Source organism: Lathamus discolor, chromosome 22, assembly GCF_037157495.1.
Source record: "Lathamus discolor isolate bLatDis1 chromosome 22, bLatDis1.hap1, whole genome shotgun sequence".
Classification (NCBI taxonomy): Eukaryota; Metazoa; Chordata; class Aves; order Psittaciformes; family Psittacidae; genus Lathamus; species Lathamus discolor.
Window position 1 is genome coordinate 100,853 of NC_088905.1, and position 14,943 is coordinate 115,795.

General features: G+C 53.4%; 1 protein-coding gene across 1 annotated transcript; it reads left to right on the forward strand.

Moving 5' to 3' along the window:
• The first annotated feature begins 1,361 nt into the window (after positions 1–1,361).
• TGOLN2 (trans-golgi network protein 2) lies at positions 1,362–6,444 on the forward strand. Its single transcript, XM_065659111.1, has 4 exons — positions 1,362–1,467; positions 1,567–2,771; positions 3,229–3,312; positions 4,145–6,444. The coding sequence occupies exons 1-4, from the start codon at positions 1,422–1,424 to the stop codon at positions 4,148–4,150; spliced, it is 1,341 nt and encodes a 446-aa protein (XP_065515183.1). The 5' UTR covers positions 1,362–1,421; the 3' UTR covers positions 4,151–6,444.
• Positions 6,445–14,943: the final 8,499 nt, after the last annotated feature.

Sequence of the window (14,943 nt, forward strand, 5' to 3'; positions counted from 1 at the left end):
TGAGTGAAAGCTGAAGTGGCTGGGCATGAGAAACGGCCCCGCTTGTCTGCTTTAAATCTCAGAAAAAGCACTGGGCCAACTGCTCTTGTGTCTCCTTAGAAAGGCAGGAATGGGCAGAACCGAGCTGCTGGGAATGTTGGAATGGGTTGAATTGAATAGAGGATGGGGGGAAAAAAAAAAGAAGGAAAAATCGAGCACATAATCCATTGTGCTCTGAGGCCAAGTCAGGATTATCCCCCACGGTATTATCGCTGCACAGGACTCACTTGGTTGCATGGTGAATGGTGGTGGGATATTTTTCCATGTTTCAGTGTTAAATGGAGCAGCTGAAGGATCTGGGCCGTTCTTGTGGTTCCTTCTAGAGACTCGGCTGCGTGTCCTTCAGCAGGATGTCATGTTAGGGATGAGATACAGCTCTGGTGACACCAGGCTCTGGAGTGGCTCAGCACCAAGGAAGTTCATCCTGGGTGGAGAGGAAGGAAAATCCATTGATCTGAAAGGAGTGAGGAGACGGGGAGGACAAATCGGGAGTGACGCTCATAAGGCGAATTACAGAGACTTGATGGCTTGATTCATGCACCTGGAAAACTGATATCAAAGCTCTGGCTGGTTTGGGGAGGACAGGCAGGGAGATATGGATGAAGTGCCCGCATGCCAAAGTCCCTAAAGAGAGGGACACAGACCTGTGCGCGGTCACCAGGCAGCAGTGATGGGCACGGGGAAAACCCAAGAACAACATCTGGAGACCTTTGGTTTACCAGGATCCCAGAAAAGCCACGGCTCAGCCAACATCTGCTCGAAAAGGGATGCGGCAAGAGGGATACAGCAAAGGGATGGACCTGAGGACATCAAATCCAGGTGAGAAGCTCAGCTCGTGCCCAGACCGCGGCAGAAGGATGACAGATGGATCTGGGGAGCTTCCTTCATTTCGTCTGCAGCAAGTCCAGGCTGGTTCCCATCCCTGGAGCCGAGCAGGAGGCTGGAGATGAGTGGGATTATCAGTAGAACGTGATGAAATCCTCATGGCTGTTCTGCTGACCCGGGTGGAGGATCCGTCCGGGTGTGGAGGGAGCCCAGAAGAGAGCAGGGACACAACCATGGAAAGAGATGGACCCTTGGGCTGGAGAAGGCGTCAGGGACGAGCCACCCGCACAGGGAAGCAGCAAACAGCCCTCGGAGCCCGCAGGGCGGCGCGCGTCGCCAAGCCCCGCCCCTAATTTCCATAGATCACGCCCATTGCACAGTAAACCCCGCCCCTCAATCTGCATGAGCCACGCCCACACCACATCCGCTCCTCCCCCGTCCTCCTCAAGCCCCGCCCCCTCTGCGCTGCTGCTCTCGCCCCGCCCGTCCCCTCCCTCCCCGCTGTCGCGACATCTCGGGCCGGAAGCGGAAGAGGAAGTGGTCGGTGCGTGGCCGCCATGCTGCAGCGGCTGCTCCTGCTGCTCCTGCTGCTCGGCGTTGACGGTGCGGGGCGGGGGGGGCGGAGGGGGGCACCGGTGGGGGAGCGGCGGGGAGCGGGCGGCAGCGGCGGGGCCGCGGGTGACTGAGCTCTGTGTTCTGCAGCCGGGGGGCAGCAGCGGCCCGAGCCCAGCGGAGCTTCTGCGGGCCCCGGGGGAGCGGCCCAGGCTGGAGGGGACGGCGTCCAGGAGACCCCCGAGAGCGAGCCTGTGGATGGAGCCAACGGGAACGGAGGGCAGCGCTCCGGGTCGGGTCAGGCCCAAGGCGAGAAGGACAAGCAGGGCACGAGCAATGAGGGGGTGACACTTGGTGTCCAGCAGGCTGAGGATGGAACTGATAACGAGTCAGAGGAGCAGACTGGTGGTGGCCAGAATGGCCAAAGCGGCAGCACAGGCTCCCAGGGCAGCACACAAGGTGGTGGCGCGGGTGGCAGTGCCCACAACCAGGGCACCGGTGGCACGGACAAAGACCAGAACACTAGCACCCAGGGTGGCAGCAGTGGTGATACAAACCAGGGCACCACCCCCAGCAATGACAAAAACAACGGGACCAACAACCAGCCCAGCAGCACTAGCAACACAGTCGAGGACCAGAGCAACATCCCCAACAGCAACGGCAATCCCAGTGATGCTGACAACGCTGATAGCACAGACAAGAACCAGGGCACCGGCACTGAGAAGAAGAGCAAGACCAACAGTAACAACGGGGGCCAGGTCACTGGCCAGAGGACTGACACCAAGAACCAGGGGAGAAATGCTGAGGGTGAGAGCAAGAACGGGGAGACCAGCAGTGAGAACCAGGGCAGCATCCAGGGTAGCGAGACTGGCAAGAGCCAGGCCGACATCAAAGAGACTGAGAAGGAGAAAACTGAGAAGGAGAAAACTGAGGATGAGAGCCAGGCCAACAACCAAGATGGTAACGGTGGGAACCAGGCCTACAGCCCAAACACCAAGGACAAGGAAAATGATGACGAGATCCAGGAAAACAGCCAGGAGAGTAACGATGGGAACCAGGAGGGCTATACCGGGAGCCAGGGCAATGATGGGGTCTCACCGAGGGATAAAAACGTGCCAGCACAATCAGCTTCCTCTGCTGGTGAAGACGACAGCTTCTTAGAGAATGAAGAAAACCCCAGGGAGGAAGAGGAAGGGGCTAAAGGCAGCAGCGATGCCTCCTCCTTTGCTAGGGAGAGAGGGAAGAGCCTTCCTTCTCCCAGGGACCAGTCGGAGAGCAGCCACTTCTTTGCCTACCTGGTGACCACCGCAATTATCGTCGCTGCCTTGTACGTAGCGTATCACAACAAGCGCAAGGTGAGAGGCATTGGTTTGATACAAGAATACTAATATTATTATTAATTTAATATTAAGCCTTGACCCAACAACTTTGGGAGGAGCAGGGAGGGTGCTGGAGCTGGGAAAAGGGTTGGATCGCTGTGGGAATCAGGTGACCTCAGCTCTGGTGGTTATTTTCAGCTGAGAGAGGTGAAAAGGAGAAGATGAGTGATGTTACCCTGTGTTTTCCTGCTGACAGCTTTCTGCAGCAGGTTGCAGAAGGTTTATCCTTAAATGGTCTTCACACAGCTCGAGGGATGTAACTGGTTTCTGCTGGGTATTTTTCTCCTTCCCATCTGTGCTGGCTTTAGTATTGGCATGCAGTTATTCCAAGTGCTTTGGAACAAGCATTAGAAAGCACCTGTGTTTGAAGTGAGGAAAAGCTGATTTGGTTGCTGCTGTCCCACTCACCTTGTCCTCGGTTCTCTCTCCAAAGATCATTGCTTTTGCTCTGGAAGGAAAAAGATCCAAAAGTGGTCGACGGCCCAAATCTGGCGATTATCAGAGACTGGATCAGAAGGTAAAATGTGCCCAAAAGTGGGGCTGGGCAGGTTCTGGGGCTGGTCTGGGTGGTGAACACGGTACCTTGGCTTCTTGCCCTGGGAATGGGCCCAAAGCCACGCGGGGTTGGGGTTGGAAAGCTGGATTCTTAAGCAAAAGCCCCGCTCTTGGTGTAGAAACAGGGAAATGGAAGTGCTGAGAAACGATGGCAGAGCTGACACAGGGTGGAGGTTTGGGAGTCCTGAGCTCGGCTGTGTTGGGTCATGGGCTCAATTGGGTTTTTCCCAAGAGGATTTTAGCAGGAAAAGGGCAGGATTTGGGGACTTTTTTCCCCTTGAACCTTTTCTCCCCGGTGGTCCCTGAAGCTGGAAGTGCCTGCAGTTATTCTCTGCAGTAGGAAGAGGAGGAGACAAGGGAAGGAAGCAGAAAGTCACCCGAAGCTGAAGCTCAGGCTTTGGGAAGGCTGTTGCTGTGTGGGGGACTGTGACAATGGACACTTCCAAATGGGATTAAGGATTTTCCCTCTTGCAGTCAAGCGGTGCCCAGCTCGGTTTTAGTGTTGCTGTTGGGAGCAGTGCTCTCCCTTCCCAAACTGCAGCCATACCTGGCTGGGGAAGCCACCCAAGTGCCACGGGGATGGTTTTCCTGCTTCAGTTTCCCTATTTAACCTCACCAGGATTTCAGGAATTTGCTTCCCTTGCCAGGAATTCCCTGACTTGTCCCTGGGGCACAGTAAAGCAGCCATGCAGTTAGGAAGAGCTCATTGGAGACATGCAGCCCCCTCACACCCTGGTGCTTTCTCAGAGCAGAAGAGCAATGCTGAGCTGTCGCTTTGCTTTTTGCCTTTCCAGATCTAGCTTCTCCTTGGACGCTCAGCGGAGTAGTGATGGATGGCATTGAAAGTGCAGGAACCCCAGGACACCCACTGCCTGCCCCGCTGTAGCTGTGCCCCATGTTCAGGTTCCAGACAGCAGGAAGAAGAAGGGGAAGTGCTTTTTTAGCTTTGCACCTGCACCTTGGTAACGTTCAACCCTTCACTTCCTCATAACACGTTCCTCCTTTTCCACCTGCCTGAAGATGAAACTCCTCTGGCTTGTAGCCAGTGCCCAGCACTTGACAGAGCCTCTGTGGCCAAATGAAATAGAATTTGCCAACTACTGTACTGATGTCTCCTCTTGGGAGAAAGAAATTATATGTAGAGAGATATATCTATCTATCTGCCTGCAAAATGAGCCATCTGACCCTCCCCTTCCAGAGCCATAGAGCTCTGGTTGTACCCAGCACCTCGAGGCACACGTGTTCTCCTCTTCTGTCCCCTGTCTTTGGATGCTCCACTGCAGCGTGTGACCAACTGCACTGGTTTGGAAATGATCCACTGAGGCCTCTGATCTGATGTGGTTTATTTCCCTCTCTGTGTGATGAAAACAATGTTGGGGTTTAACATCCAGATTCTCTCTTCCTGCACATCTTTGACACTTGGGTTGTAGCTTAAACTTCCTCACCTGCATCTTCTGTTCCCCACGGGGCTCTTCCTTCCCTGCTCCCTGCTTGTCTCTTCCCTCTCACCCCCCAGAGCTGTTTGCACTGAAGGTGGCAGCTGCCATCCAGTGCTGTGCAGGAGGACAGCTGAGGCTGAGGAAGCTCCGTGCCAGCTTGGCACGGTGTGGTTGTAGCAGACCTTGCCTGGAAGATGGCTTCCCACCCCCTTGTCAGCGTCATTCCACAGCGGTGTAAAGTGTGTGGTAACCCTGAAGCATTGGGATGAACGGAACTTGCACCCTTCAAACCTCTTCCTGGGAAATGCAGCATGGAGGCCCCAGAAGGAAGCTGAAGGAGCCTCCCCACCATGGAGCTCGCTGCTGCCGAGCCCTCGGTGCTGGCTCCTGCTCTACTGCCCTTTCACCCGGCTGAGCTGCTTGCACAAGCCTTGGCAGAGCCTCTTGCCTTGGGAAACCACAGCACAGGCACCATCGCCTGTGCCTGCGTCACCACGGAACTTCCTCCCCCTGAGGTCACCTCAAGCTGGTGACCAACACGTGAAGGGCTCATGGTGTCACCAGCACATCCTCTTCCTGCTCCTCGGCTCTGCTGGCCCTCCTTTTGAGTGCTTGAATGTAATGAAACCAGCGGCTGGTCCCTTTGGTGCACTTAAACCAGGGCGGGGGCATCCTGGGGTGGGTTAGGGCTGCCAGACGCGGTGATTGAGGAGTTACAGCTCTGAGGTGTTTGCTTCTTGCTGCACTTCTGCTCCAAAGATGCTTGTGTGATGTTGCCACAGAGGCCATGAAGTGCCTGCCCAGCTCGTGCGTGCGGAAGCTGTTTTGGAGACTGGGAGTGTGAGGTGGAGGGAAGGGAAAGGAAAAACAAGGTCAGGAATGTCACCCGGGGGGAACGGACCTTGCTGGGAGCTCCCGCAGCAAGACTCCACTGTTCAGAGATCCCATAGGATAAGCCTGAGGCTCCAATGGTGCGTGGCTGGTTTATGGACAGGGTGTGGGGTGGGAGGTGATGGCTTTTGCGTGCTGCCCGTGAGGAAGAGCCGCACACTCCGCACGTGGAATGCCGAGTGCTGCCGAGCTGCTCCCGCGGCATTTTAGCGTGTGCCATTTTCCTGCTTTGCCTTATTGGGTTTGATTGAAAACAAATTGACAAAGGGGTTTATTCTGCTTAAATCTGTTTGCTTTTCCATAACCCGGGAGCTGCCCCGGCCCTCTCTCCAGCCCAGGGAGTGTTGGGAATCCCACTGCTGTCAGCAAAGGGAGCAGTGAGCTCTTGGGAGCCATCGGACCCCAATGCCTCAAGCCCAGGTTGGACCAAGCACGAGGAACTCATGCATGAGCTGGATGAGGACCTTGGTTTGCTCAGTGCCGGGAGCAGGCACAGCTCAGGCCAGGCTAAACCAAGGGGGTTCTCCCTGGATCTCCCATCCCCATTCCCAGGGGCTCCTGGCTCAATGGGTGGATGGTGCCTCTTGGTACCTCTTTGTTTTGGGCCAACGTTGCTCCTTCGAGGCCGGCTGCGGGTTTGAATGAGCAAAGAGTTTGTTTTCTGCTGTACTTTGCTTTGAAGGATCTCAAGTTTTCTATTTCTTTGTAGTTTTTCTTCCGGTTTCCTGTGTGTTGAAGTCAGTAAATGGGTTTAAAACCAAAAAGCAGCGAGTTTTCACCTCTGCTCACAGGGTTCGTGTTCTGAGCGTGGGCCCCTTTGAAACCTGGCATCAACGGTGCGGGTCGGTTCCTCTTTGTGCACGAAATGCCATCGTTTGGACAAAGGCAGGGCTCTGCATGCTCAGCCTGCCCTTGTGTGACCAGCAGACCCCGGGGCCGGATGGAGCCCAGCCAGCCTCCAGCCCAGAGCGGATTTGCGGCGGTTCTGGTCTGCGGCCCCGTTCCTCTTGAGCGGCTCAGGGCGGGCGCCGGGTTATTCCTCCTCTTAAAATAGAGGTTAAGCTGCTTGTGCAGAGCTCCGTTGGGATCCTTCCCGTTGTGTTTCCCCTTTTTCCCACAGGGAGGCTCTGAGGAGGATCCCAGCGCAGCCCCGGCCCCTCTGAGCAGGCTCTGGGAGACTAAAAGGAGGGATTGTGCCTTCCTGCACCCATCCAGCCCTGCACTGAGAGCAGAGGATGGGCTGGAACAAGGGGGGTGCTTGCTTTCCTGTTGGTGGGGTTGCAGAGAGCTTGGGGGAGGAAGAAAAGGTGGAAATGGGGAGTTCAAATGGGAATTCTCCTTACATCAGCACATGGGGTTGTTGGGTTGAGCGCTCATACATGAGGGGATGGATCAAAGTACCAGTGCTGGGTGTCTTCAGGGTGACTTCATGGGATCCCAGCCTGGTTTGAGTTGAAGGGAGCTTAAAGCTCATCCAGTTCCAACCCCTGCCACAGGCAGGGACCCCTTCCACTGGAGCAGCTTGCTCCAAGCCCCTGTGTCCAACCTGGCCTTGAGCACTGCCAGGGATGGGGCAGCCACAGCTTCTCTGGGCACCCTGTGCCAGCGCCTCAGCACCCTCACAGGGAAGAGCTTCTGCCTAAGAGCTCAGCTCAGTCTCCCCTCGGGCAGGTTCAAGCCATTCCCCTTGGCTTGTCCCTACAGGCCCTTGTCCCAGGCCCCTCTCCAGGTTTCCTGGAGCCCCTTTGGGCACTGGAGCTGCTCTCAGGTCTCCCTGTAGTGGGGAAGGAAGAACCCCGGAGGTCCCTCACATCCCACCCCATGTGCGGGCCATGGGGAGCACTCAGCTGGGCTGTGTTGTGGTGCCTGCACTGCACCCAGGGGCCGAGGTCCAGGACTGAGCACTAAAGGGACTCAAATGATCTGGCAGCGGGGCTGGGCTCTGCCTGTCGGGGCTGGGGAAATGCTGATACAGCCGCTTATCCAAGAGCCCCTTATCCAAGAGGTGGGGTGGGTTCAGTGTGTGAGGCTGATGCCTGAGCACAGAATGGGACTTGCTTTGGTGGAGGAGCTCACCCAGCCCAGGGCTCTGTCCTCTTGCAGCCGGTCCCTGCACTGCAGAACAGGGCCGTGCCCACCTTAAACACAGGAGCTTGGAGTGGGTTCTGTGCTTCTTGATGGTACCAAAGAGCCAAGTGACCCTCGGCTCCTGCCTCCTGCCCTCCTTGGTTTATTGGCACCTCCTTTGCTAGGCTTTGACTCCTGGAGCAGCCTCATCTGAGCAGGAGCTGACCTTTACAGCCTCAATATTGTCACTGGGGGGAGGGCACCAGCCAAGCCAATGCATCAGGAGACAAAGCCCATGGCCCACGAGGGCTTATTTAGATCAAAGCAAACCCCAGCAAGGGGTGTGACAGTGTCTGAAGGGCTGGAACCTTTCCAGGGTGGGTTTCCTGTTGCTTTTCATAGAATCATAGAATAGTTTAGGTTGGAAAGGACTTTAAGGTCATTCAGTTCCAACCCCCTGCCATGGGCAGGGGCACCTCACACTAAACCAGGGCACCCAAGGCTCTGTCCAACCTGGCCTTGAACACTGCCAGGGATGGAGCACTCACAACCTCCCTGGGCAACCCATTCCAGTGCCTCACCACCCTCACAGGAAAGAACTTCCTCCTTGTCCTGGGTTCAGCAGCAGCAGTCATTTTTCTCCTTCTTAGCAGCCCATGCAGCGCTGTGCTTTGACTTTCAGCCTGGAAACAGAGCTGGTAACACAAACGTTTTAGTCTGGCCAAGGACTTTGTGAGCCTCATGCTCTGCTGGGGACGAGGGGAGGCCGGGAGGAAGCAGAGGCAGGACACCTGACCCAAACTGACCAAAGAGGTATTCCATACCACAGCACGTCATGCCCAGGGAGGTAACTGGGAGTTACCTGGAAGGGCACGGTCTCTCTTCGGGGGGGTCGAACTCGTTCGGCGGTGGTATCGTATTCTCTTCTCTTGTTATTTTCTCTTACCAATATTATCATTGGTGGCAGCAGCAGTGGTTTGTGTTATACCTTAGTTACTGGGCGGTTCTTATCTCAACCCGTGGGAGTTACATTCCCTCGATTCTCCTCCCTATCCCTCCGGGACCGGGGTGGGGGGAAGTGGGGGGTAAAAAAAGAAAGAGGGAGAAAAGGAGGGGGAGTGAGTGGACGAGCTGTGTGGCTCGGTTTAAACCACGACAGTTCCTTTTGGCGCCCAGCGTGGCCAGGGTTGAGATAACAACAGATCTGACCGGGGTGTGTCTAATCATATTTGTGATAAGCATTCATTGTTCTTCATTAACAGTCACTCGTCACAATGCTGATTTGTTGGCTCTCAAAGCTGTTCCTCTTGATCTCACGGGTTCAGAACGCTGTACGTTGCATACAGGCGGTATTTGCTGTGTTGGTGATTTTCAGGTGTGGGGCTTGGGCTAAGGCTTTTATCTCATTGTACTTTATGATAATGACTTGTAATACAATAGAATCATTGATCATGAAACTGATCGGTCTCATGTTCCCAGTGTGGCCACCACCTTTACACTTTGGGAGGTATATAATAAAGGTGCTTAGCAATTACACATCTTTGTTCTTCTCGGGTGGTCAACCTGTGAAGGAGACATTCTTTTACCCTCCCAGCCCCCCTCTCAGACCATTTACAGCATCATTTGAGAGGTTTGAAGTTCTTGAATGGCCTTTTAATACTGTTGAGACCGGTTTGCTGATTGTGATGGGGATCACCATGTTGGCGCGCATACAGAGTGTGTTTTGCCCACAACCATCTCGTCTGATTTCAAGAGTTAAGCAGAGTCAGGTTTGGGCCGTGTCTGAGGTTAAACGACGATATAGGAGGACCAAGAGATTTTCCCTGAGGCTGGACAGCCATGAGTGGCAGGGTGTGTGGGACAGTATGGGCAAGTATCTAGGTCAGTGGGCTTCTCCAGTGCTTTGGAATTTCACCACCAAACAAGTGCAAAATCCGGAAGAATTAGTAAAACACTTAAATGAGGTGCGTGGTCAGTCTGGCCATACCAGAGACGGACAAATCACAGCAACGTGCTGGGGCTTGGCCTATGCTTACAGGGCCTTGTTCAACGCTATCCAACACCTTCAAAAGGAAAAAAATGCCCCTGCATCTGAGGGCAAAGCAACAGTCAGCGCAGCTACTCCAGCTCCAAGCACAGCAGCTACACCACCCCCAGCGACGAGTACAGTCGCTACTCAAACCACAGTGATAATCACTGCAGCTGAACCAGAGGACCAATTCGTACCAATATCGATTGCCCCTGTAAGCAAGAGAAAAAAGCAAAAAAGAGGCAAGAAGGGTGAATCAAGATGAAGAAACAATGTATTCACCACCCGGTCCAGAATCTGAGGAGGAGTCATCCTCGCATGACGACGACGAAGAAGAAGAGGTGATTTCTCGACCTCGGACCTCAACCGAGCTACGGAATACGCGAAAAGATTTTACCCGTCAACCAGGGGAGCACATCATCACCTGGTTGCTCCGATGCTGGGACAATGGGGCCGATGGTCACGAACTGGAAGGTAGTGAAGCCAAGCAGCTGGGATCACTTCCTAGAGAAGGGGGAATTGACAAAGCAATTGCAAGAGAGAAAAAGTCCCTCAGTCTTTGGAGGCGGCTCTTGGCAGCTGTGAAAGAAAGGTTTCCATACAAGGATGATGTTATGAGTCGTTCGGCCAAGTGGACTACTTTAGACAAAGGCATCCAGTCTCTGAGGGAATCAGCCATCGTAGAGATGATCTATCACATCAAGCCAAATAATGGGGATGCACCCATAGACCCAGATGAAGTCGAATGTACACGACCCACGTGGCAAAAACTAACACGGAATGCACCGTCATCATATGCCCATTCATTGGCAACAGTAACCTGGAATGATATAGTACCACTGACAGTGGATGAAATGATTCATAAACTCCGAGAGTTCGAAGACAACCTCACCCCTTCCATCATCTCAGCTGTGGAAAAACTGTCGCAGGATCTCAAACAATTGAGGGACGATCTGTCTGATTTATCCAGCTCCTCACGTGTACCAACACACGTCTCAGCTATTAACAAAAGGCGTTCTGTTCTTCGAGAGAGAAGATACAGGAGGTATACACCACAGGCCACCCTATGGTTTTATCTGCTGGAACACAAAGACATGACGAAGTGGGATGGAAAACTGCTTCAGCTTTGGAGGGACGGGTGGGCGAATTGAAGAGGGGAGCAAGGCCCAAGACTCATCATGCCATGGGAGCTCTGGCTTCAGTCTCTGGTGAGCAGGCCCCCAGATGGAGTGGAAGAGCTGACTTTACTCCAGCTCCTGCGATAACGAAGAATAATCCCTTTCAACATGACCTAAGTGTTCAAAGTTGTGATGAGTATTAGAGGGGCCCTGCCTCCAGCCAGGTGGGGGTAGGGGATAATCGGATTTACTGGACTGTGTGGATCAGATGGCCTGGCACATCAGTCCCACAGAAGTATAAGGCTCTAGTAGATACCGGTACACAGTGTACCCTGATGCCGTCAAGCTGTCAAGGGGTGGAACCCATCTATATTTCTGGAGTGACAGGAGGATCCCAAGAGTTGACTGTATTGGAGGCTGAAATCAGCCTGACTGGGAGGAAATGGCAAAAACACCCCACTGTGACTGGTCCAGAGGCTCCATGCATCCTTGGCATAGACTGCCTCAGGAGAGGGTACCTCAAAGACCCAAAAGGGTACCGATGGGCTTTTGGTATTGCTGCTTTGGAGACTGAGGAAATTGAGCAGCTGTCCACCTTGCCTGGTCTCTCAGAGGACCCCTCTGTTGTGGGGTTGCTGAAAGTCGAAGAACAACAAGTGCCAATCGCAACCACAACAGTGCACCGACGGCAATATCGCACCAACCGAGACTCCCTGATTCCTATCCATCAGCTGATTCATAGACTGGAGAGTCAGGGAGTGATCAGCAGGACCCGCTCACCCTTTAACAGCCCCATACGGCCAGTGCGAAAGTCTAACGGAGTGTGGAGACTAACAGTAGACTATCGTGGCCTGAATGAAGTCACACCGCCATTGAGTGCTGCCGTACCGGACATGCTAGAACTTCAGTATGAATTAGAGTCAAAGGCAGCCAAGTGCTATGCCACGATTGATATTGCCAGTGCATTTTTCTCAATTCCTTTGGCAGCAGAGTGCAGGCCACAGTTTGCTTTTACTTGGAGGGGTGTCCAGTTCACTTGGAACCGACTGCCCCAGGGGTGGAAACACAGCCCTACCATTTGCCATGGACTGATCCAGACTGCACTGGAACAGGGGCAAGCTCCAGAACACCTGCAATACATTGATGACATTATCGTGTGGGGCGATACAGCGGAAGAAGTCTTTGAGAAAGGGAGGAAAATAATCCAAATCCTGCTGAAAGCCGGTTTTGCCATAAAATGGAGTAAGGTCAAGGAACCTGCACAAGAGATTCAATTTTTGGGAATAAAGTGGCAAGACGGACGTTGCCAGATCCCCAAGATGTGATCAATAAGATAACAGCAATGTCTCCACCAACTAATAAGAAAGAAACACAGGCTTTCTTGGGTGCTGTGGGGTTCTGGAGAATGCACATCCCAAATTCCAGTTCAATTGTAAGCCCTCTCTACCATGTGACCCGGAAGAAGAATGATTTTAAATGGGGTCCTGAGCAACAACAAGCCTTTGAGCAAATTAAACACGAGATAGTCCATGCAGTAGCCCTTGGACCAGTCCGGACCGGGCCAGATGTCAAAACTGCACTGTACACTGCAGCTGGGGAAAATGGTCCTACCTGGAGCCTCTGGCAGAAAGCTCCAGGGGAGACTCAAGGTCGACCCCTCGGCTTTTGGAGCTGGGGGTACAAAGGATCTGAGGCCAGCTATACCCCAACTGAGAAAGAGATACTGGCAGCCTAGGAAGGGGTTCGAGCTGCTTCGGAAGTGATTGGCACTGAAGCACAGCTCCTCCTGGCACCCCGGTTGCCTGTACCGGGCTGGATGTTCAAAGGCAGGGTCTCCTCTACACATCATGCAACTGATGCTACATGGAGTAAATGGGCTGCACTAATTACACAACGAGCTCAAACAGGAAATCCCAGTCGTCCAGGCGTTCTAGAAGTCATCATGGACTGGCCAGAGGGCAAAGATTTTGGAATGTCACCAGAGGAGGAGGCGATGCGTGCTGAAGAGGCCCCACCATATAACGAACTGTCAGAAAGTGAAGAACAGTATGCCTTGTTTACTGATGGGTCCTGCCGTATTGTGGGAAAGCATCGGAGATGGAAGGCAGCCGTATGGAGTCCTCGGCGACAAGCTGCAGGAACTGCTGAGGGAGAGGGCGAATCGAGTCAGTTTGCCGAGGTGAAAGCCATCCAGCTGGCCCTGGACATTGCTGAACGAGAGAAGTGGCCAGAACTTTATCTCTACACTGACTCATGGATGGTGGCAAATGCGCTGTGGGGGTGGTTGCAGCAATGGAAGTGAAGCAACTGGCAACGCAGAGGTAAACCCATCTGGGCTGCTGCACTGTGGCAAGGTATCGCTGCCCGGGTGCAGAACCTGGTGGTGAAGGTGCGCCATGGAGATGCACATGTACCCAAGAGTCGGGCCACTGAGGAACACCAGAACAACCAACAAGTGGATAAAGCTGCTAAGATTGAAGTGGCTCAGATGGACTTAGACTGGCAACATAAAGGTGAATTATTTTTGGCCCGGTGGGCCCATGACGCTTCAGGCCATCAGGGCAGAGATGCAACATCCAGATGGGCCCGTGACCGAGGGGTGGACTTAACAATGGACGCTATTGCCCAGGTTATTCATGACTGTGAAACATGTGCTGCAATTAAACAAGCCAAACGGTTAAAGCCTCTCTGGTATGGAGGACGATGGCTGAAGTACAAATATGGGGGGCCTGGCAGATTGACTATATCACACTCCCACCAACCCGCCAAGGCAAGCGCCATGTGCTTACTATGGTGGAAGCAACCACCGGATGGCTGGAAACATACACCGTGCCCCACGCCACTGCCCGGAACACTGTCCTGGGCCTTGAGAAACAGATTTTGTGGCGACACGGCACCCCAGAGAGAATCGAGTCAGACAATGGGACTCATTTCCGGAATAACCTTATAGACACTTGGGCCAAAGAGCATGGCATTGAGTGGGTATATCACATCCCTTACCATGCACCAGCCTCTGGGAAAATCGAACGGTACAATGGGCTGTTAAAAACCACACTGAGAGCAATGGGGGGGGAACTTCCAAGCATTGGGATACACACTTACCAAAGGCCACCTGGTTGGTCAACACCAGAGGATCGGGCAACAGAGCTGGCCCAGCCCAGTCAGAACCTTTACATATTGTAGAGGGGGACAAAGTTCCTGTGGTGCACATGAAGAATTTGCTGGGGAAGACAGTCTGGGTTATTCCTGCTCCAGGTAAAGGCAAACCCACTCGTGGGATTGCCTTTCCTCAGGGACCCGGATATACTTGGTGGGTAATGCGGGAAGATGGGGAAGTCCGATGTATACCTCAAGGGGATTTGATTTTAGGGGAAAACAGCCAATGAACTTAATTGTGTGCTGTTGCTGCTGTGCTTTTATATGTTGCTGCTGCTTTTATAGCCCATCAATTAGATGTCTTCAGGTCACCAGCGACTGGCCCTGACTTCCCTCCAACCATCATCCCAACAGAGAATGAACTCTGATAGAACCAGACAAGTTCTGCAGTGAAGGAACAATCAGCATCAGCAGGCAGTGATCCAACACTGCACACAGCCCTTCCTGCCCTGAAAGACTGTTACAAGGGATGGAACCTGACATCATGGACCGAATGGACTCGACAGCATTATAGGGATTGGTCCATGCACTAAGAGATGATTTCTTTCTATCTGTGTGTGTATGTGGATGTATATATATGTAAGAGAGATGGTATATTGAAAATGTGGGATCTGAGCATGATGTGAATGGTATGGAATAAGGGTGGATACTGTCCTGGGTTTACCCGTAGCCGTTTTTCTCCTTAGTAGCTGGTGCAAGCTCTGGGTTTTGACTTCCAGCCTGGGCAGAGAGCTGATAACACCGACTGGTTTTAATTGTTGCTAAGTAATGTTCATTCTGGCCAAGGACTTTGTGAGCCTCATGCTCTGCTGGGGATGAGGGGAGGCCGGGAGGAAGCAGACAGGACACCTGACCCAAACTGACCAAAGAGGTATTCCATACCACAGCACGGC

Excerpts from the sequence above, each read along its gene's own strand:
- TGOLN2 (XM_065659111.1), top strand. The coding sequence starts at position 1,422 with ATGCTGCAGCGGCTGCTCCTGCTGCTCCTGCTGCTCGGCGTTGACG. Across the intron at positions 1,468-1,566 it reads CCTGCTGCTCGGCGTTGACG|CCGGGGGGCAGCAGCGGCCC; the intron begins GTGCGGGGCGGG and ends TGTGTTCTGCAG. Across the intron at positions 2,772-3,228 it reads CGTATCACAACAAGCGCAAG|ATCATTGCTTTTGCTCTGGA; the intron begins GTGAGAGGCATT and ends CTCTCTCCAAAG.